The sequence below is a fragment of the Drosophila pseudoobscura genome, chromosome X, assembly GCF_009870125.1.
Source record: "Drosophila pseudoobscura strain MV-25-SWS-2005 chromosome X, UCI_Dpse_MV25, whole genome shotgun sequence".
Taxonomy (NCBI): Eukaryota; Metazoa; Arthropoda; class Insecta; order Diptera; family Drosophilidae; genus Drosophila; species Drosophila pseudoobscura.
This window is the reverse complement of record NC_046683.1, coordinates 44,312,530-44,336,402: the sequence shown is the minus strand read 5'-3', so window position 1 is coordinate 44,336,402 and position 23,873 is coordinate 44,312,530. Positions and strand designations below refer to the sequence as shown.

General features: G+C 43.9%; 2 protein-coding genes across 29 annotated transcripts in view; one reads left to right on the top strand and one right to left on the bottom strand.

Moving 5' to 3' along the window:
• Positions 1 to 825: 825 nt before the first annotated feature.
• On the bottom strand, positions 826 to 17,976 carry Diap1 (Death-associated inhibitor of apoptosis 1). Of its 4 annotated transcripts, XM_033382216.1 has the most exons (3): positions 16,150 to 16,165; positions 15,911 to 16,045; positions 826 to 2,518 (listed from the first exon to the last, which is right to left on the bottom strand). In XM_033382216.1, exon 3 carries the CDS (start codon positions 2,391 to 2,393, stop codon positions 1,074 to 1,076), a length of 1,320 nt encoding a protein of 439 aa, XP_033238107.1. In that variant the 5' UTR covers positions 2,394 to 2,518; positions 15,911 to 16,045; positions 16,150 to 16,165; the 3' UTR covers positions 826 to 1,073. The 4 variants fall into 4 exon arrangements, with proteins under 4 accessions (XP_033238107.1, XP_033238109.1, XP_015042700.2 ...); XM_033382218.1 differs by lacking the exons at positions 15,911 to 16,045; positions 16,150 to 16,165 and adding an exon at positions 17,707 to 17,976 and having other exon boundaries at positions 826 to 2,240; XM_015187214.2 differs by lacking the exons at positions 15,911 to 16,045; positions 16,150 to 16,165 and adding an exon at positions 8,889 to 9,286.
• A 735-nt stretch (positions 17,977 to 18,711) lies between these two features.
• The window catches only part of Mbs (Myosin binding subunit), a 32,419-nt gene continuing 27,257 nt past the window's right edge, over positions 18,712 to 23,873 (top strand). For 21 of the 25 annotated variants that reach the window (XM_015187199.2, XM_015187205.2, XM_033383530.1 and 18 more), the window contains exons 1-2: positions 18,712 to 18,931; positions 19,473 to 20,324. In XM_015187199.2, the coding sequence (XP_015042685.1) occupies positions 20,070 to 20,324 (255 nt within the window). In that variant the 5' untranslated portion in view covers positions 18,712 to 18,931; positions 19,473 to 20,069. The other 4 variants (XM_033383521.1, XM_033383522.1, XM_033383520.1 and 1 more) reach the window with 4 other exon arrangements.

The following is a 23,873-nucleotide window of genomic DNA, read 5'->3' as shown; positions in this document are numbered from 1 at the left end:
AATCCAATGACTGATAAGACGAGCTTTATGTGTCCACTGATCCAACAAAGCGTCCCTTATGCCCTTTGTTGTGGTCCGTAATTATTGCAACACCGAAATATTATTGTCGTTGTGGGGGCGGAAGGGGGTGGGGCGAAGTTTTGAGATATACGTTTTATAGTGATATCTAACAGGAGTGCGGATAGCAAATTTGGTTACTCTAGCGTTAATAGTCTCTGAGATTTGTGAATATCCCCAGATTTTCGTCCTTTGCGGGGGCGGAAGGTGGTGTGTCGAAATCTTGAAACAAACTCGTCTCGGTCCGATATATTAGGACGGACAGACGGACAGACGGACAGACAGACATGGCTCAATCGACTCGGCTATTGATGCTGATCAAGAATATATATACTTTATGGGGTTGGAAACGATTTCTTCTGGACGTTACCACAAATCTAATATACCCCAATACTCATTTTGAGTATCGGGTGTAATAGATAATAAATCATTATTTACGGTCCCTGCTCTAGACTAGAACTGAGCTCTCCTCGAAAATTATAAAGAATGCAGATCTCATAGGTGTTGTATCTCGACAATAAAATTACATCCAATTACTTCAATGAGTACTTCTTCTCTCGTGATCAAAGTTCCCCCCAAACGGTGTGCTCACCCGTGAGCCACTGGCTGCGTCATAGCCGATGATTCGTTCATGGGCGTGCCGTCCCACCAGCGGTGCCTTTGTAGTTTGGTTGCTTTGCCAATCACTCAATCACCCATCCACCCAACCATCCATCGACCTGTAGTGTGTGGGTAAGCAAGTACAGACAACAGGTTGTTTTTTCATATGTTAGTTTTATTATAAATACGTAGTAGTGCATACGTAGATATATTGGCTGCACTCTTATATATTATTATGCCCACATGCAGTGGATTTAGAGGAGCATTTCGAGTCCTAATCAAAATTGTATCTTTATCTGTAGCGATGGCAACGGCCAGCTGAAGGGAAGCCCCTCCAGCTGGCCGTTGCAACCGTTTATTGGGCCTTAATTTGCTACAATTTTGATTAATACTTGAGATCCGCCTAATGGTAGTACTTAAGAAAAATATACACGCATCACATCGGAGAAGGGCTTCCGGCATAACGGGCACTTGGTCACGGACGAGGCGCACTTGGCGCAGGCCACCACATGGCCGCAGGGTAAAAACGCCGTGTTGTATTCTGCGGCATAACAGATCTTGCAGAGCTTCTCCTCGGGAATGACCGGCGAGCCGTTGGGCGCCGCTGGGGGACCTCCAGCCGTGCCGGGAATGGCCCCTGTTGCCGTGGTGGTACTGGCGCTCGACACGATCTTCTCGTATATGCAAGTGGCCGCCGATGGGCCCACATCGCCAAAAGGGGTCTCGACTGTCGCCGTCGCGGCTGGTGTCGTTGTAGTGGAGGAAGCTGCAGCTGGCGTCTCGTCTGCGCTTGTGCTGCTCTCTTCTTTCTCTGCGACTGGCACCGGCTTGGCAGCCACAGTGTCGATGTATCGCTGCCCCTTCATCAGTTTGACGAAGCGGCACTGGCTCAGCCAGAGAGCGTGCTGCTCCCAGGGCTCGTCGTTGTCGTCCCAGTCCTTGAGACCACCGCCGCAGCTGAAGCAGCGGACGCGGTCGCCGACGCCCGTGTAGAAGAAACCCGCCTCGGCGAGCTGCATTGGCTTCTGCTTCAGGTTGCGCGGCCACTCCTCGAAGCTGCGCAGGCGGGTCGACTCCACGGCGTACTCGGGGTGCTCGGGAAAATAATTTCCGCTGGCTACCTGCCGACACGACTCCGGATGGACATCCCCGTTGGCCTGGGTGGCCGCCGTCGAGGTGGCAATGGAGCTCATCAGCGGGGATACGGCGGTATTCGTGGCGATGGACTGGGCAATGTGCGACATGGGTATGCGGCCCTCGGCATAGGCGCTCTCGCGAAGCTCGACCGTCGAGTCGTTGGCGCCGCAAATGTCGTAGCTGATGGGGGGCAGGATGCGGTCGAGGGCCTCGCTGTTCAGCGGCACATTGTTGGTGGTGCGACGGCGCAGGAGCGGACAGTTGGGCGACCAGCGCAGGTGCTCAGGTACAGGTTGATCATCGAGATCCCAGCGCCCGATCTCCACCTCGCAGAAATAGCACTTGACCTTATCGTTATCGTTCGTATAGAACATGCCCGTTCGGGCCAACTGATGCTTGTCGAGCCACGCCAGAGGCCAATTGGCGAAGGTTTTCAGGCGCGCTTCCTCCCGATTGTACTCGTTCATGATGTTGTAGATGTTGTTCTTGAACAGCTGCGTAGCATTCGTATTGTTGTCCACCTGGTCGAGAACCGCTGTCAACTCGAGTGCAGCAGTCGGTCCATACATGTACCTCGGATTGGTTAATACATTTGCCATGTTGCTCTCTGTTTGCTGTTGCTCTTATCTACTCTGGATTGTTGTTGTTCTTGTTGTTGTTGTTGTTGTGGGTGGAACAGATCCTTTGTTTCTCCTTCAAGTACTCCCCTCTGCTGTGCTCGAAACTGTAATGAAAGAGCGTACAAGAATGACGGTTAATATATATATTTTTTGCTATCATCTAAATAAAGCCACCTTTCCTCTCCACTTGAGCCCCCCGTGGTCCGTGGTCCGCGCTGCTTGTGCACCCAATCGGCGCCCCTACCAAGATACTACACACATATGTATGTATGTATGCAATCAACCGAAAAAATTCCTTTTTTTTTGCCGCAAAAACAATTTTGATGTCGCGTACATTTTATCATTTTATACAGCTCAAAAACCGTTTTATCAACCTTATCACTTGATTAATTTATACCTTTCCAGAATGAATTGTCTATATGTATGTATATAGTTTTGAACACACTCGACCGACAGACAGACAGACAGACAGACAGACAGACAGACAGAAGACACTGGAGTCCGCGAGCCTTGTGTGTATATGGAAAACTGAAAAACTGAAAGCTGAAACGCAGTTCAAGAAACTGGAGATGGATGCAGCATCAACGAACCTTAAGAGCCCTTAAGGGCAGGCCACCGGACGACACAGTAGTCGTCTCGCTCGCACGCACGCACGCACGCCACTGTTTAGCGCCGTCCGAAGGGTGGTTTTCCCTTTTGGGTAGGAAAAATCGCGACAAAAAATACGTCGAGGCATGGAGTACGCAACGTTACAACCGCCCGTGACAGCACTGCGCCGAAGCGATCACAGTCGGACGGACTGAATGGGTGGGCGGTTTAAAAGGGTGGCAGTGGCAGTGGCAGTGGCGCCTAGAAGCTGCGCGACAGCACGCTCAGTGGGCTGACTCACTCGAACGAACGACTTCAGTTGATACATGAGGTATATACTGGTTAATTTCGACAACAAGTTGTTTACAAAGGCGGCACGGCACACGACACCGCAGCATTGGCGGATATGGTAATCGAGAGATAGCAGCCCACACAGATTTGTAATATGTATCGTAACCACAGTAAGAATCGTGGCAATTATAGTAATAGCAGGAAGACTATACTATCTCAGATCTGCCAGCAAATACAGTGATGGCTCCCTTATCGGAATTGAGTAAGAGAATGAAATCTATCGGAGTACTACTATATGCACATACATACATACATATGTACATACATGTGCATAATCTTATCAATAAGTAAAAAACGTTCCACTACGAATGGGAAAGGGCAACCCCATACCATGGATCGACCATTAGCTGCTGCCGGAGGAAGGCCTGCTGCAAACTTTTTTAAGCCGCAATGTTTGGTGGTCTTTAAAGAGATTGTAAAGCCGTTTTTCGACATTTACACTCGGTACGAGTGCTTCGGCTTGGGGCATGGCACGAATGCGCTCCGTTCAAAGTCCAAATTTCAGCCACAAACCAGCCAAACCCGCCAAACAATTGTGCATCGTGGGGCACCCAGGGGGTGGTGGTGGTCGTGGTGGTCGTGGTGGTCGTGGTGGTGCCATGCACTGCAGGCCTCTTTGACTGTGAGAAAGTTTTTATGGAATGCAGTCAAACCACTGTGGAGACGGCGCACTCTGCGGTAGAGAGGCGTGAAGTGGAGTGGGGTTTTGGGGGGGCTGGCATGGGGCTTGCCAGCATAAAGCGCAGCATAAGCCAGAGCAGCGGCCAGGCCAGTGAGTGCAAGCGAGACAGCACTGTGGTGTGCAGACGAAAGAAACCATCAATGGGAAAAACAACTAACAACGAGAACACACACACACACACACACTCACATGAACTAAAAGAGAGAGGAAGAGAGAGAGAGAGAAAGAGAGATGGAGAGCAGAGGGCGAAAAACAAATGCAATTGTAAATGTACAAATGCTGGTGACTTCTTGAGGCCTCAGTTGAGGGGGAAATGGTGGAGTGGTGGAGTGGTGGACGGAGAGAGCTGGGAAGCTGGAGGCTACTGGACTGGTGGGCTGCTCTGTAGAGGCTCCAGAGATTGCACACTGCATTGTTCAAGTGGAGCAACAAAAGATGGAGAGCTTGAGATGCAGTTGCTGCTGTCGCTGTCGCTGTCTCTGTCTCTGTGTCTGTGCCTGTGTCTGTGCCTGTGTCTGTGCCTGTGTCTGTTCAATTACAAACCGTACATATTTGCAAAGACGAGGCAAAGTGCGGTACAAAGTACAGGCCGTATTGCAATTACAGCTGCCTCTCTCTCGCCTTTCTCGCCGTTCGATGTTATTTGTTATTGTGGAATGCCAGACCCAGACCCCAGACCCCAACCCCCAACCCCCAACTCCCACCCCTCCCCCTTATTAACAATTGTAATTTAAACGCTCTTTGGAATTTCTCGCTTCTCTTTTTGCTTTTTTTATTTTTCCAGGAAATTCAGGCAAAAGTTGAAATCAGTGTTGCCGTAGCCCGGGAATTTGCATTCATTTAATACATACATCTGTATGTATGGGCACACACTTACCAGGGCGGGCGTGAAAATACAGGGCTGGAGCAGCGAACTTTTGCAACTACGAGTGTTTTGGATTTGAAACTGTTTTTGAAACCAATCCAAACCGAACGAACACGAACCAGCTACAAGTCAAGATCGAGACACATGGACCCGTGGAGCGCCTTCTCCCAGCACCAACCGAATGCACACTGACACAAGGCCTCCCTGGGCGCATGAATGGCATGGGAACAGAAAATCTCAGCCAAGAAATACCAAAGTGGAAAGACACAACACACAACAACATAGGAAAATCATAATCAAAGGCCAGGCGAGCCCAGGAGGCAAGGCAACAAACAGAGGAATAAAAGAGCTCAAAAGACAAGATCTACGAGGAGGAGAGAGGAGGGAGGAGGGAGGGGGAGGAGGAGGTAGGAGGAGGAGAGACCCAAACCTAAAACGCGGCAAGGCGGCAGCCCCGCAATGGAATGGAATGCAGTCGTGCAACTTTTCTACAAACTCCGCCGCATAAAAACGCTAAAGTTGGAGCTGCTTTTCGAGTTTTCTGATTGGAATAAACCAAAGCCAGTCTCTGTCTCTACCTCCGTCTCAGTCCAAGCTCTGGGCCTGGCTGGGCCTGGGTGATTGGAGTTTTTACTTGTTCTCGTTCTCCCTGTTGTTGTAAGTGAAGGTAACCGCAGAGGCTCAACCATGGAAAAGGTTGTGTGTTGTGTCTCTCTCTGTGTATGTACCATGGGAGCCCCTGAGCCAAAGCCGATACTGTGGGAAACTATTATAAACACTTTACCATTCTTTTTGTTGTTGTCTTCGAGATTGGAATGTGGTGATACCAGATACGACAACAACAACATGAGACGGAACAGAGCAGGATAGATATACATATACATATATATATATGTATGGCCAGAGAGACAGAAAGAAGATACCAGAGACCCATGCATGAATCGTCATCGTGCTCGAATCTCATGAAGAGAGAGAGAGAGGGAAGAGACCCTCAACAAAAAAAATAAAGCAGGAGGAGGGAGGCTACCTTCTTGGGTCGAATCTTTAGATACCCTTCCAGATCCATCCCTTTCTATAAAGCCGATCGTCCTACTATGTCTGCTGTAGGACTTGCCTATATCGACTAGGGTGTTCATGTTGATCAAGAATATTAATACTTTAAGAGACCAGAATCGGACATATTTCCTTCCCTGAGTGGCATGCATCTTGTCAGTATAATAATACTCTCTCGCAGAGCATCACAAGGCATCAACAAACATACACGACACACAAAGAACATTCTTGCATGATCTCCCTCCCTCTCTCTCTCTCTCTCTCTCTCTATCTCCACCTTCTTCTTATGCGAGTTCGAGCGCGAGTGCGTGTTTCTGTGTGTGTTTGTGTTTGTGTGTATGCTGTGGCCTTCCAAGAAATGCAGAACCACACAAAACGACCGCCGACGTCGCCAACGATGTCGATAAAATATGGGATGCTGGGCTCTGGAGCTCATGATTCGCTTCTCTTTCCAACAAAGGGCAATATTGTAATCATAATAAATGCGCCTGAGCCGCTGCTGCAGAATGCATTAAGAGCGGCCTCATGCCGTCCCTGTCTGTCTGACGGTCTACCCTATTGAACATTGATCGATTGTCCAAAAACTAACGGCGGCTCAGTTCAAAGACCTCCCCGCCCGCCCGCCACCGCCAACCGTGCCAGCGTTGTAATAGGGAATGGGAATTGGAAAAGCCAGCCAAAGAAAGAAAACCCAAAGTCAAGTCGTGCTCGCCTTTATCATGGCAGCATCGCATCGCATCGCATCTCTTCCCTTACATCCAATCTATGAGACTTGGTATGTGGGTACGCTCTCATGGAAATTCCCGAGAGCGCATTAAATGCGCCTCGTTAGTGGAAATAATGGTTGAAAGGTCGTTTTTCACGCCGGACGAGACGAGACGAGACGAGACGAGAGGGGGCGAGACAAGGCAAGGCGAGGCTCAAAGGCCGGCAAGAGATGATTCAGCTGGAGAGCTCAGAAAATTCCGGGAATTCCAGAATGTAATTTTCTTCATCTTATGCTGCCTCCCCCCCCCCCCCCCCCCTTTCGACTGTGTCCCTTTCAAGGGCCGCCCTGGTCCATTCCCATTCATGCTGATTGCCGTCGCGTCTGCTGGCGATAACAAATGAAAATAGGAAAATAGGATGAAAGACAATACTTGTATCCCATTGTGTTCTGTTCTATTTCGGGAAAATTCAACTCCCACCATTTCCCCTACACGTGAGAGCTGTTGATTAAGCACGTCGCGTCGTTTTATTGGTGAAAAGCGTGGAAAATCCACTCCATATTCGTTCTTTCTTCAGTGCAGTGTGGGAGTAAGAATTACAGGGACCACCACCAGCGTTGTGTAGGTGTATTGTGGGATTAGGTGTGGGTGTGGGCACGGGTGCGGCGACAGACTGCAATGGAGACTGGCAATAATGGAAAAAGTTGCATCTCGACGAATCGCGACGTTGGCAGCGCAAAATATTGAGCTCGGCTCGGGCAAAGCTCAAGCTGAGGCGACTGACTTTCTCTTTGTTGTGTATTGTTGCCTTCTCAGAAATGAACGCAAAAGTTCAAAGCAATGAAGCATAAAAGGCACAGCAAAAAGCATAGTGAACATTGGCAACAATGCACAACAATTTTGAGCTGGGCTGGAAGGACAGAAAGCAAACGGAACGGCAGAGGCACGGCACGGCACGGCACGGCACGGCACGGTCTTTGACCATGGTTTATGGATGGACTAGGGCTGCTCTTCTGCTTCTGCTTCTGTTTCTGCAGAGCGAAGCACGCATGAGTGCACCACTTCCGTTCAGAGCGGATGTGCCAGACAAAGAAGGTAATGCTTTGCTGGAGAGTGACAGAGAGGAGAAGAGCGGATAAGAGTGGAGTGGCGCAGGGCTGGGCTCGGATTATGTGACATGAGCGTGTGTGTGTGTGCGTAAAAGGAAGTGCATTACACATAGTGTATCGTGTATCGTAAAAAGTAAAGTGTGTACCCAGCAAGCGACGAGTCATACAACATCTGCTTCTTGGTGTACGATGATGCCATGATGATACTATTAGAAACAAACAATTCCAATTAACTTGGAACGGAAACGGGAGAGAAGTTCTCTGCGGACTCGTGTGTCATAGCCTGACCTTCTAGTCTGTTAAATTTGGGAGCAAACTGGTATATTATTTTGCATGGCTGTAGTCATCGTTTAATTATATAGACGAAACCGCCTATTGCGTATTCCAAAATTCGGATGAATACAAAATTGGTGCCATTGTGCCCGACAACAGCCATCAGACAATTGAGAATGTTGTTTTTAAACGAAGACTGAGGGGGGTTGCGAGGTTGTATAAAAAAATAGGGTTACCATATGGTTACCAGCCTAAAAATGCCGTGCAAACAGTCGTGTGTCACATTTTGTTGTGATGTTTACATTTTCACAATCAGAAAAATTGGCAACGCCCTGACGGTAAACAGAAATGGGTAATTTTGTAAACAATTTGCAGTAAAACAACATTGCAAGCATTTAGCAACTCTACGGTCGCCATCTTTTTATGAAACATTCGCTGCTGGTTGTGTTGTGTACGAGCGAACGGACACACAAAAACATATGCACAAAAACCACCCGACAAAAATTAAGCAAACGTTTTCGCCACATATGACTAAAGATTCGAGCTGATGTTTTTGTTTATTAATTTACACTGCTTTTTAGCTATATTTACTCATCACTAAATGCATTTACATATTCGACCTTTTCTTAACCACACCAAATCACATTCGACAATTTTGTCAAATGTACAACAGTTGTACGATAGCCGTGTGCTGGTGTGCGAGTTGTGGTTTTTTTTCTCGGGTGTGTTAGTGAACGTAAAAGCAAATACACGAAAATGTGTTTCAGCTTTTGGTCGTCTGATGTCAGAGCATTTTTGGGGTTAAATTCGGTTAAAATACACTAAATATACACAACTGCAGCTCACCTTGACAATTTTTCTCTTATATTGAAAAACTCAAGTTCCCCTAGTGATTTCCCTTTTGCTGTGAGATTCGGTGTCACAGAAAAAAGCATATACAGTGCTGTTTTCACAGTTATATTGATTTTCTCGTGAGCTAAATGATCGGAAAATAAAACGAACACTTTGACACGTACACGCTCTTTTCTTTTACAAGTTCCGTTTTTGTCAACAATTTCAATGCCAACTATCACAATGGAGTCCGAGAAATACTTTAGTTTTTGTACTTATTATTTGTTATTCTATGATTAAATGCAGAAGTTTATATCAACATCGAAGTGCCGCGGTGAGAATATCCATGTTTATCATTCAAGTAATTTTTTCCGAATGACAGCACCGAGTCGAGCCGAGCCGAAACGAGCCGAAACGAGCGTGTTTTTGCGTTTCGCCGTCGAGTAAAAGCGAGACGAGACAACTAACCGCACAGGGTAGATTTCTAAGAAGGTGTATGCATCAGAGTGAGCATAAGAGAGAATTAAACCATACCTTGATGTTGGTGTTTATTTACCCATTCTGCGCTTTAGAACAGCTGCAAATTGGGAAAACCTTTATAAAATAAACCCCAACTTAATGCAAGAATACAATTAATTTATTTATGGTCTGCATTTGGACATTCTCTTCGCATTCGGCATATTCGTCAAAACAACATATGGAAACTTCCACTCCACCCTCGAATGACTGGCCATGACGATGAACTGCATCCATAATCGTGTTGGCGCAGGCTCGTACAACCCTCTACTACGGCTAGTATTAGTACGCAAGATGTACCGTACAACCGCCAGGACCAGCACTACGGTTATCCTTTTCCCACTAGCCAGAGCCCATTGGAACCTCCAGGATCATTGATTTTTTCGAGCTCCTGCCAGGGCATGCGCCGGGAACGGCTGTTGGCCGCGGCGCGTGTCAATGCACCATCGCTGCTGCAGTCACCCGGCCCTGCCCACAAACAATTCCTCCGGCACCTTCCAGAGGCAGACGCTCGCTCCTCTGCCTGGGCGGAACGGGAACGGGATCGGGATGGAGAGGCGAGTGCGTCGACAGCAGCTGCGGTTTTTTGTGTATGCGCCTTTTTCACTCCGACCCTCACCTTTCCTCTGGCACTCTGTCTCTTTCTCTGCCTCGCTATCTCGCTTTAGCCTGTCTGGTCTTTTGTTGTTTCATTCGACAGCTGAAAATTCAGGGCAGTCTCTTATCACAACAGTATCTTTAAGCCAGGATGGACCTAAAACTCCAAATGGAAAATTCTACAGAATTCTAGAAATTGTTACCAGCTACAAGACTCGAGAACCTTCCTCGGGGTAGCTTAAAAATCTATTAATTAGCTCTATATTTGCTCTATTTCTTACCCCATTAAGTCTTTCTGGGTAAATATTCAAAAAATCTGATCCCAAAACTGATACAGACCACCGCTTATCACCACGAACATTCTGGGGCTAATGAAGTGGGACATAAAAAGTTATAGAAGATCGATTTGACTACCCCCTGAACCAAAAGCAGAATCACTCTTTTTATTTTTTATTTACTATTTACTATTAGAAATCAGTTTTACTTAAACTATGTTCTAATATCTATGATAATATTTATATTTACAATGGATTAATACTTTTTTTAAGAGTTTAATAGTTAGATTTATATATAAATTTTGATGAGATGATATCAAGAAAATTTGGAGACGTTTAAGTCTACGTGGGATTTAAGGGTGATTCAGCTGCATTGTGCCAATATCAGTCAATGGTTAATTTTATCCCCAGTTTTGGGGATGTAAAGATCTCTTTCAATCATTGTGGTCCGAACTATCTATGGTCCGAGGAATTATCATTGCCTTGTACAACAAGACTTTGTTTACTTTTTGAGTTTTTAAGTTTATTTTGGCATTTGTAACTGGCATAACTGTAGTTCTGATGTGTGGTCCCTAGTGAAGTGAAAACAGAGGTAGCAGTGGAATAATATTGCCGTTGAAGGTTAAGTTTGGTAGGTGTTTACTTCTTAAATTGAAATATACGTTTACTGATTCGGTTTCGTTTATTTTTTTGCCCATGTTTCCACGGATTCGAGGTCAAGATTGAGTTGCTCAGCAACGACTTTTTAGCAGGATGATGAGAGCATGGCAGTATTATCAACGAAAGTAGCGACCAGGAAGTTACCTGGGTTGTCATGGAAATAGGGTATGCAAAATTGGACCAAGAGCGCTGTCTTGTGCGTTTTTATACCAGAAATCGCGTGTAATCATTATAACAATAAAAGTTCTTTCACTCAGGAATGATTTTATGACCGAATACCGGGGACTGGTAAGAGGATCTTTGGTTTGTATAAAAGGTCCTTGTGCCAGGCTTTGTCGAAAGTTTGTTTCACATCGAGAAACACCCCTGAACAATATTACTTGGTTTCATATGCGTTGGGAATGAGATGAACAGCTCTGTGAACTTGCTCCGGAGTCCCATGCTGTCTCCTTAACCAAAATTGATGCTGTGCAGCTTTCCGCCACCATTCTGCTCAAGAATATTCTTTCAAATGTCTTTGAGAGAACTGGCAGGGCTGCCGCTGGCTTGCCTGGCTTTAAAATCATCACAATCAGGCCATTGAGTGGGTAAGTGACCGATGCAAGGAATGGCCTAAAAGTTGCCTACTGAAACGAGAAACATAATTCCCTTGCCTGCAAGCAGTCTAGCAATGCGATTATCAATTAAGTGGTGCCCAGGAGATATTTTTTTGACAAGGACTTTAACTTCCGCTTGGACTTCAGCGGGAGAAACTGGCTTGGCTGGTAACGACATCTTTAAGGGCGCTTCTAATTACCAGGAGACTGCTAGCGTGTGATCTTGAGGTGCGACATCGGCTTGCAAACTCTTCTGCTTTTTCAGAGTCTGGTTCGACCCACGATCCGTTGTAACTCGTTAATGGAGAGCTGCACAGTGGGTGCCTCTTGATGAATTTCCAGAGATTAACTTGTCCACTTTCGACTGAATCGGCTCTTTTTAGCGTTTCTTAGCCTTCTCTTGATACGCAAAGGTTTTCGATGGGAGGATTAGGTGATGCAACAGGTCGGGTCAAGTGCACCTCGGATGCGCGTGTGTCTGCGAATAGAGCTGTTTTCCAGATAAGACTGTTAAGATTGCGTATAGCTGAATCAGTGTCTTCTGGCACAGTACTCAGCACTCAGAGCAGCTCTCAAAACTACAAGTATTTTCCTTTAGCTGATACGCTTGTTTCTACTCTCCAGCTGCCCCTTAGTACATATTGAAAGATTAGAACAAATAATATTATTCAAATGGGAATAGGTTCCGCTGATATTGTTTGGTCTCTCCCACCATTGATCTTTGTTCCTATACTTCAATACTGATAAAAGTATCGTCTGTATGTGGGTACGGCAAACCATAAAACAATATTCCATTCTATCGCATATACCCTGCAAAATCTTGTGTACTTTTGGGTTGTCGACTTGAAGTGTTCAGTCTTGTTGATAAGATAATAAATAGAAGTTTTACGTTCTCATATATGAGATGGTATTCAATTTCATTCTGATAATCTCACCTTGTAGATTGATCGATTTATATATGTACATAATACATTTTCTTTGTTTCTTATTAAGGGTAATTTTAACTCCCCATACACAAAAGACTCTACTAAATATTGTGTTTAATCAAAGGTGTTGCTATTTGCTATTTTTAATTAAAAACCCATGGCATGTCACAGTGGCCATATCTGGCGCGCTGACGGCTTTCAGTAATTAATTTCAAAGGAAATACCAGCACGTTTATCAGTGGGACTTGGGCAGATACAATAAGATTGCCCGGCTGAATCATGTATGGAAATCGGAATGGTGACAGCATGCGACATTCGCATAGTGCACCTAGCAACGCAACCGAACCGCAGACGCGATGAACTTTTATGATTTTATAAATAAATGATGCTAAATTTACCGAGAAGATGTCGCGACGCATTTCAAAAATCTGCCCGTCTAGACGACTTTGACAGGTCTCCTCTGGAGGAGAGAGACCAAGTCGAATACGGAGTCCACAGTTCAACCGAAATCCGGCGGAGATGCAAATTTTATTTGTGGATGGCAAAATGCAGTTTTTCTTCGGCTGTTTTTCATTTTCAGTTGCAAAAGATCATTTTGCTGACCACACACACACACACACACACACACACACACACACACACAGACAGGCGTGAGTCTTGAGCTACTCAACCAAACCACCAACCCCAACCCCCACCCCACCCACACCCCCACCCGAGAACGCAGTTGTTGGACAAGTTTCAGTTGTAAATCCCTGGCTCAAGCCAAACGGCCTTGCAAGGCCTTTTAAAGTTGTTGCACTCGCCTTGTTCTTGTTGTTGCTGTTGCTGCAAGTGTTTATTGTAAGAATACACACCCATACATATTTGAGTACTGCATGACCGATGCAGAGAGTACTAAAACTATGATAAAACGTTGTTACGACGCAGAGAAAACCGCCACGAGATTAAGGAAGATTATGCTTTTTTCAATAAATGTTTAATATTCCCATGGATCTGATCGATACACATACTATTCCTCATTGTCATCAGTCTATGGAATCTATGGCCTGTGGATCTATTGCACAGGCAGTACAGGTACAAGAGTGTACAAACTTCGACATTAAAGATTGCTCACCAGGGCAGTGTTTGTATATATAATTTTCTCGATTGTTTGTGGCTAAGTTTGTGGTTTTTAATTGACAGCCGAATGCAGAGAGTCATAACCGGTTTGCTTTTGCTATATTTTTGCATTCTACTCTTGTGCAGTGATCGGCAATTGGCAAAAAGGTGTCATAACAACAAGTTGGGCACGACTCCGATTCTCGATTAGATTGCCTATTACGACATCTGCGCTGCCCCTGCTCCCGCTTCTGCACCGCTGAGTGCGCATACCTGCCTTAATCAGGGCTAAGAAGTGAATAGCATAGGAAATTGCCGTCGTGTGCCGGCAGCTGCAAGCCAATCCAAACCGATCTGATACCCGAAAAACAGGGCCAACATCTGCCGAGGCCGGCAGCCCCTTGTCTGTGTCCTTATTGTGTCCGCTTTCAGTGAAAGGATCTCGCGGCACATGACGTTGCCAGCTGGCAGCTGCCACTGCCACTGCCACTGCTCGGGACAGAAGATCCTTTGTCGTAGACTTGAGGCCACCGACAGGCGACGAGGGATGCACTAAACACGTCCCAATACAGGCACGAACGATCCACGAAGGTGTGGATCCTGTGGACCCTGTGGATCTGCCTGGAGCACTCATCAAGTGATCTCTTCTGCCAACAGATTAAAAACAACATCTGTTGAGTGATATTTTGAGTGAGCATAGCAGCCTGATTGGAGAATATCTGACTCGCTCTCTCCCAGTGTGGCTTAGCAGTAGTGTTGTGTTGCTCATGAGTGAGTGAACAAAAAAGAGTTGTTCACTTAAGTGAGCAACTGAACACGTTCCTTCCAAGCTGTTCTTTTTTGTTCACTTGTTCTTTTTTGCTCACTTGTTCTTTGTTGTTTACTTGTTCATTTTTGCTCACTTGTTCTCTACTCACTTTTTGCGCAATTTTGCTCCTCAAAGGGCATTTTGCGTTCTGGCAGCTGTTGCTCATATTTGCTTTTACTTCACACTTTTTGTACTACCGGCAAAACTGTTTATTCTTTTGAAATTCGAAATAGTTCGAAGTATATTCGATACTTCGAAAGTATAGTGAAATTTGGAATCATTGCAATTTTTTTTTTTTAGCTTCAAATGTTTGATTAAATGTTTGAAATTTAACCTATTTTATTTGTGTCAAAATCTGTGGTGCTTAGTGATCTGTGCGTGAACAGTGAGCAATGAGCAACTGAGCAACACTTACTAAAAAAGAACAAAATGAGTAATGTTTACGCAACACTACTTAGCAGTTAAGTATATTATCCCCTATTTTGTAGATTGTGGGCATATGTTCCTGGTACATATAATAGTATGACTAGACGAAATCGACCACTCATTGATAAAACGAATGTCATGAAAAATTCGTAGTAAAACATAATGACACATTTTATTATTTATAACGGCAACACAAGTGTTTTAGGTTATTTCTAGTATGTGTTCTGTAAATAGTTCTTATCTGCTTTTTTGTTTTTGAGCCGGCGCCAACTGGCAACACAGTCGAAACGAAATGTGTTTTTGTGTATTTTTGCAACTGATGACAAAATGACACGTTTTAAAACACTTGATGTATTGCAGATAAGACAATTAAACTAGTTAGCCCACGTATTTATATTTGCATTACAATTTGAGAGCTACACCCTCTCTAGGAAATGTACCCTGCATTGCAGTTTCATTCCACAAAAGTGGGTTTACTTTTCGAAACTAAAATAGGAGTGAGGTAAGCAGCTGATTATATAGTCGAAAAGCAATCAATCTTTGAAACCTACGCATCAGGCTGTAAATGGAAATGGCATTGAGCGGTAATTAAAAATAGGAAAATTCTAGTGAAGCAAGTTCTGGGCGTGGGTGTATGGGGAATGGGTGGAGTGGGTGGCCGGGTAGTGTTTTCTGGTTGGTTTCGTCATGAATGAAATGCGCTGCAACGTCAGCATAATGGGGAAATATAAAAGCACGGAAAAACAATCTGAATTGTGTGGTAATCTCCTAGGAGTACATGAGTTAGAGCAGGATGGCTATATATACAGATATAGTGTATCCATAGGGGAGGGAGCATTCGAGATTGCACACGATTTCGAAATGCCTGGAAAATTCTAGAGGGAAAATAAGTGGAGTGGAGTGGAGTGGAGTGGAGTATGCATGCCATGAATGAAGAGAGTCGTTCAAAGTGGAGCCGGGTGTGGGGGAGGGAGACAGACAGAGGACTTTGGAACACCCTAACCCCGGGAGCATCGGAAAAGGTCCTGTGTGTGTGAATGACCCGTTCCCCAGGAAGTGCAACAGTCTATAGTCCCTATGCATCATAATTTCTTATACATATGTACATAGGTATTTATTCGACTTTTAGACTCACCAAAGACATTTTCAATGATTAATCCCAATAAAAAATATCATTGAAAATAATTATTTGACTTTCTCGCACATGTAATTTTTGGTTATTTTTTTTGTAATAATAATAGAAGAGTGATAGAGGCGGTTCCACAATGCTCTACTTTAGAAAAAAAAAAAATAATAAAGTAGATAAGATAGTTTGCACTGCACTTTAAAAAATGTTTGTTTTTGTAGAGGAACGGAACGTTTCCTAGTACCGACCGGTAGGTTGGGTTGTCACGCTGCGACTACGGCAGCAAAACTATATTCTATAGCCCCCGTCTAACCCACTTTCCCATAGGTATGTACATACATATGCACATATTTGTTATTTTTTCATTTGTTTTTTGTTTTGCTTTGCTTTCTAGCTTTTCGTACACAGGCATCGGTGCGGGACGAATAGTGTTGCGCGCCAAAGCACTGCGCAATTTTTTCGGGGGGTGGGTTCTAATAGAGAGCACTCGCAACACACGACTCTCTCTTTCTCTTTCTCTCTCATATTATCTATCTCTTTCAACTCTGTGAGGGGTGGTCGCACAAAACGAATTTTTGGCAGTTATGTATATAAAACTGCAATTTGCGGAGAATCTCACGAAAATCGGTTACAAAACTTTCAAATTATATTCCTGCATCCCTGGCAACAGAGCTGCCAGATGTCATAAATTTACACTGTATGTACACACTATTGGTGGCAACTTTCGTATTAATTTAATTTTTTTTATATTTATTTTTGACTTTATTATCTTCAAAATAAAAATAAAGCACAAGATTTGTTTCTTTAACGTAAAAGAATGCAATGTAATTTTCACGATTTTGAAAAACAAGCATCTGGTAACGTTTCCGTTACAAACACCGATCGATACTTTTGTACGATATTTTCAAATATATTTTCAGATAAAGTGGTCATAGGCTAGGGATGCTGGGAGGACTACAAGAAGAAATAAGTCAAGTAGTATATATGTATATATTTATGCATATGTAATATATACCTCTATATCTATACATCTACAAATATAGTATGAATAAAAATATAAAATTTGGTCCTTTTCTAAAGTCTTTTTTTTACTTTTTTCCGCCTTTTGTACTTCTATCGACCAATTTAAAAACTCCATTTCTACTTTAAGAAACTTGCAGAAAATTTTAAATTGGAACAGGATATGCGGGTGTGACCACCCGGCTTGTAATTTGTAATCCACATGCCACTCGCTAGATTGTTATTATAGTACCAATAGTACTAACGAACATGACTATTTTTTAGACTTGGATAATTCAAAATTATTCCGCCTATCGCAAAAAAGTATCGATTTTGATATCACCCTAGACAGTGCTGCCCATTACGCTTTTTTCCCGTAAGATCTGGCTCTTTTTGAAGACCAAATGCTGGAATAATTTGTGAATTGCGGGAGGCGGGAATTCTGGATTTTTTATAAATGTTTTGGCTTTTTTCAGCTTTCGTGATGTGTCCACCGGTTACATAAAAAGTGAGAAAATGTGGCCGGTTCTTAATTATTTGTTAACGATATTTGCCAATACGACTATTTTACCAGATAATTTATAAATTCTAAAACAGGTTGACTTTTCTCCGTCAACAAAATCTTGTGCGCCAAGAAAATTAAATTACAAAATTTTGGATTACCTTAAAGTTGAAAAGATTCAGAAATTGAATGCAAATCATCGAGATCCCAGCGCCCGATCTCCACCTCGCAGAAATAGCACGTGACCTTATCGTTATCGTTCGTATAGAAATGCCGTTCGGCGCAACTGATTTTGGCGCGCTTCCTCCCGATTGTACTCGTTCATGATGTTGTAGATGTTGTTCTTGAACAGCTGCGTAGCATTCGTATTGTTGTCCACCTGGTCGAGAACCGCTGTCAACTCGAGTGCAGCAGTCGGTCCATACATGTACCTCGGATTGGTAAATACCTTTGCCATGTTGCTCTTTGTTTGCTGTTGCTCTTATCTACTCCGGATTGTTGTTGTTGTTGTTGTTGTGGGTGGAGCAGATCCTTTGTTTCTCCTTCAATTACTCCCCTCTGCTGTGAACGAAACTGTAATGAAAGAGCGTACAAGAATCACGAAAAATATATGTGTATATTTTTTGTATGTGTGTTAAGATAAAAAGCTATCAACTAGTACGTTAATATTAAATTAACGAATTAGGGTATACACGAGTTTTAGTCAAAATACAATAAATGCGAGCTGAGAGCTCTACTATCAAAAACGACGAATATTTATAATATATCTTGAATTCGTCAGTATATTTATGGTATATTTTTAAAATGTGACGGTATATTTTGGTATATTTCAGCGGAGAAAATCAGCTGATTTTTTTACATTTCCTCGATTTCAGCTGAGAAAATCAGAAATATACCAAAATATCACTATCGATAAGTCCGATATCAACTGGTCACCTGCTTGCGTGTAAAAAAATTCATAGCAATCATGGTGTTTTTAATACTTTTCGAAATTTTTTTAGGTCAAAATTTAACCGACGGTATATTTACGGTATATCGATATATTGAAATATTTGATCGATTTCATCAATCTAATAAATTTCTTTTCAACGTTATATAGAAATCCAATAAAATGGAGTGTTTAAATTAAGCCAGCAAATTAGAAAATAGATTCATTAGTGGGATAAAACTATGTGGGCTTGGCTAAATGTTCTATATAGCTGAGAATATTCCACGGAAGATCAAAAACTAGGAATATGTAAAATAAAACTTGAATTCGTCAGTATATTTACAGTATATTTTTTAAATGAGAATATTTCTGAGGGTGGGACGGTATATTTTATCGATAAGTCCGCGGTCACACTGATTACAATTTTTTCTGCCGTGCCGTTTTTTTCGTGCGGACAAATTTGTCGAGCGAAAATATGCAAAATAAAGTGAAATACTTGTGCAGCGCACGAATGAAGCGCGCAAGCATAGCGCCCGCTAGCCAATAAGCCCGACCGACCATATAAGCCACCTCAAAGGGATCCGCCGCAAACAGGGGAAAGGTGCGTGCCCTGCGTTTCTCGATTTTTTTTTTGGTGTGTGAAAAGTTTCTACTGCAATCCATTTTTCTCTACGTGCGTACGTGTTTGTGTGTGTGTGTGTGTCAGTGACTGAGTGAGTGAGTGCTGTTGTGCGGTGGAATGGGGAGCTGTAAAAATGCCTTTACATAATTACACACAAAACGAAGAGTTTTTTTTCCGTGCTGTGCAACTAAAAATTATATACATTTTAAAGACAAATTTGCGTGCGTGAAAAAAAGAGCGGCTTCCATCTTTCGTTCTATTTACCCGCGACGTCAGCGTCGCGGCTGTTGAATTTATGTCAAATTGGTAACACACTCACACAGCCATGCTGAAAATACGGCAGTGTTGCATGCAGGCCCTATCCATGTGCACGTGTGTGTGTGTGTGTGTGTGTAGTTAAGCGAGTGTGAGAGCGGGAGAGAGCGCCTTGCGAATGATAAACAAAGTGAAAAAAGGAGGCAAAAACGTTTTTTTTTTGTTCATATTCAATTCTCACTCTCTTCTTGTATGTCTTTTGCAGAATTAGAATGGCAAGATAGTGTGTTTTAAAGCAAATTCCACAAAAAGGTGCGTGATAAATGCAACAAACTGTAAGCCAGAGCGAGCGAACAGGCAACTACAACTGCATATGTGTGTCGTCGTCGTGTGTGTGAGAGAACGCGCGTAAGTGTGTGGTAGAGAGAGAGAGAGAGAGAGAGAGCGAGTGTGTGTGCCGTGGAGTGGGAAAGAAGCACGATAAAACGAAACGCCAAGAAGTTTGCCATCATCTCTCTCTCCATTCGCTGATAAAGCAGAGAGCAAATACACGCACGCACACACACACACACACATAGTGATACACGAATCGAGTGGAAAATAGAAAAACAATAATCAGCAAAAGAGGAGCGGAAAGAAACAGTAAAGTGTAAAGATCGAAAATCGAAAGTGTCAAGCATTTTTTCTATAAATAGTGAACAAAAAAAAAAGAAAAATACTCAAATTACTAGTGAAAACTAAGTACTAAAAAAACCGCAAGTAATCATCAATACACCGAATAATCCCTAGTGGAACACGTCTCGGAGTCCGCCCGACACAGCCAACCAGCCAACCAGCCAGCCAGCCAACCCCCAGCCGCATCATGTCCACCCTGGACGCGCGCAACAACTCGGCCATGATGAAGCGGGCCGAGCAGCTGAAGCGCTGGGAGGAGTCGGACACCAACCGGGCCGCGCCCACGCCCCGCCACGAGCACGGGCGCCGCATCAAATTCAGCTCCGGCTGTGTCTTCCTTGCCGCCTGCCTCTCCGGCGACAAGGATGAAGTGATCCAGCTGCTCGACCAGGGCGCCGACATCAATACTGCCAATGTGGACGGCCTAACGGCCTTGCATCAGGTGCGTCCTTATCCCCCATTGAATCCCTAAATTACATCAGACGCCTGCAAATGCCTGCATCACGCGATCACCACCCGATCACCACCCGATGGGGGTGTGAGGGGTGTGAGGGGTGCGGGGGTGTGGCTGCAGGGTGCTGGCATTTCGAAACTTTTGCGTCCAACTGCGCCTCTGACGTTGCACAGTGGGCGGTGTGGGCCTGACCCGGTGGTTAAATTGTTGCAAGGCGAAATATTTGTATTTGTATTTGTATTGCCACAGCTTAGCATATGGCTATACCTATGGTTTTATTTATAGCCGATTAACTAATATTGAGCGTAATTTAAGGGAAATCTTTCCAAGGTCCCAAATCCCGATTAATTCTTAAGCGCTTCCCATACAGCTTTGCCCCACTGTGCCGTGCCATTCTCTAGTTGTAGTTATTGTTGCGTATTTCGTGCTCTCTCTGCGGTTTCAACACCGCCACACAGCCACACAGCCGCCGCAACAACCACTAAAACATTAACCAATACAACAAATACATAAATTCCTAATGCAAGCCGACGATTTACAAGTCGAATGAATACCCAAAAAACCCCAACAGCAGCAGCAGCAAACGGCACGGGCATTAAATAAGAAAATACTCAAAATTTTCTATTTTTAAATCGCAAGAAAATATACAATACCTCTTTCTGGCATCGCACCGGATCGCACAACACACATGAAAGCGAGTTTAAATATTGAAAGGAAAAACAAAAATTATTTTTCGCAAAATCATTTCCACATATTCGCTCATTTGTCTGGCGATTTGTTCTTGGCCAGAACCAAAGAAAATGAATACTGAAATAATGAATTAAGAATGCAAGTTATACCGAAACCCTTTGATATTTCCGTTTGATCGAGTGCTCATCTCTTCGGTTTAAAGCCAGTTTCTGTATAATCTGTTATACTACTGGAAAATCAATAATATTGATAGAGGCCATGTTTCATTGGGATCTTTTCGAGGACTACAGGACAGAATTGCAGAGCGAATGGAATATCTCTGTAAACAAATCCATTTACCATTAGAAGATGATGATGATATTTCTCTTTCTATATCGCTTGGATTCCGCAGCTTATATATGTATTTCCTTTTCGAAAGAAATACCATCATTAAAAGCTTAACCAAAGCTGACTCTCGAGATCTGCTGTTTGTCATCTTGCATGATTATCCCGCTTTCCCGCTTGTCCGTCCACTCGCATTTAGCACTCACTGTCTGCTCCAATTCTGTGGATAATTGATTTTAATTATGCTGCGACTCCAAGAGCCCGTGGCAGTGCCAGCAGAGCCCGTGGCAGTGCCTGTCTCCCGCGAGAGTCAGTCGTAGATTTTCACCGTTTAACCGCGACGGCGCACTTGTTAACCAGATGCTAATTTCCACACACACACACACACAAGGGGGGGGGGGGGGGGTTCACTGTAATTACAACTAAAAAATGATAATACTAGCAATTGGCGGCGCAGGAGGTGGAGGGCACGAGGGAGGGGGAGATTAGAACAGTGAAACGTTTTGAATTACCTGCTGGGTTTTGAAAAAAACCGCAAAACAGAAACAGAATTTCACGATTGCATTTATTATAATAATTATCCCATCATTTGTAAGTCCCCCTCTCTCTCTCTCTCTCTCTCTCCACTCAATCCCTCCCTCCTTGACTTCCTTTTGAAGGGCCTTTTGCCTTTGGGCCTTCATTCATTCATACATTCATTCATTCATTCATTCATAAGCTTTGACAGGCAAACAGCCACCACCTCCGAGAGCGCCACACACCTGGCACCTGCACCACATTTTCAATGGCAGGCGCTGGCCGACACGAGCTGCAGGTGGAGCTGCGTGGTGTGTGGCACAGTGGCACTCAAACATTTGTTTCAAAGCCCAATTATCAGACTTCTAATCCATCTCTCTCGCACTCCCGGATGAGCTTTTTCTCCCCCTTTAACCCTATCCGAACCACTTTAATGAAATTCCTTTCAGTTTTCGATTAGAGTCGACTCTGAAATACCTCAAACCGAAACCCATCGAAGGCGCGCATATTGGCCGAGAGATATTCCATTAAATGGTCTCGTATTTTGTCGATGTATCCGTGAAATGGGTACCACTGTGCACGGGTCTTGCACCTTGGACCATGTCTAAACGATGATGACCGATGGAAGGAAAGATATAGGCAATCGAGGAGGGAGGAGGGAGGCGGAACAGTGACCGTCGGCCGTGTTTTTGGTTGGCCTACAAAACGCCGCTACGCTATCGAAAAGAAATGGCCATAAAATTACACATGTTTATGAGTATTCAGATATATATATATATACGTATATATATAAGGATAGTTCAAGGATAATTCGAGGTTTCTTTTGCATGAATTTCTCTCGATTTTCATGGTCTAAAATTATAATTAGAAATATATTTTGGAAATACGGTGGGGACACCGCAACAGACTATATATTCAGTGTGGAAAGAACCGATACGTAGGAGTCCAGCTATACAGCTATAGCTGTATGAATCATGGACCCATTTCCAGCTGTGGCACATTCTTTGAGAATCGAATCGAATCGCCTTAAGGTTTTCCTTTGCCACTAAACCTGCCATTTGAAATGTGTTTAATTATCTCGTGCATTTCAGCCAATTAGCAATTGATTCTACTGGTTTCTACAGTCCACAGAGAGAAGGGGACGGGGGAGGGGGGAAGGGGAAGGAGCGCATAAATTAAGAAATTATTCTGTCAAGATTCCTCTCAAATTGAGCCATAGATTTCAGGCAGCCAAATGAATGCATAATAATCATAACAATCGTTGATCCGTTGACATGACGATCGTGATCTGTGCATCGATGACCAGATCGAGATCTGGAGATCCTGTGCCGGCTAGAGGGGGTTGGCGGGGTGTGAAAAAAAACTACAAATAATATATATATATATATATATATTTCCAAGATAGATGTTTGAGGTTTTTGGTTTGGGGTTGATTTTTATGCGGTTTATTGTGTCTGTCGGCGGCTAACGCGCTTTATTGACGTGTTTTCTAACCTTGGCCCGGTTCTCTCGGACAGACAGATGGACGGACAGACGGACGGACGGACGGACGCTTCTGATGGGACGGACAGCTGTGGAAACGCACTGTTCAAACGGAGATAGCTACAGATACAGATACAGATACAGATACAGATACAGATAGAGATACACATGAAATATCCTCTCAAGAATTAACAGCGCAACGCGTGTGTATATAGAGTGGAAGATGATAGTTTTAGTTTTGTATTTCTGTATCTCTGTATCTGTATGGCTGCTTCGTTTTGTATCTTATGGATTTGTATATAAATGGTTGTAGCGGTCGGTCGGGGTCCGGCTACACTTGATTTGATTTATTTCTCGTTTCGTGTTTTACACCCAAAATAACAAACGATTCTAGAATGCCTGCCTGCCTGCCTGAATGCCTGAATGCCTAAATGCTGGCTAAAAATCTTTGCGAATGATCAAAAATGATGCAAACAAAAAAAAAAAAAAAGATACAATTTTTGATGTGATGTCCGCAGTGCCTGC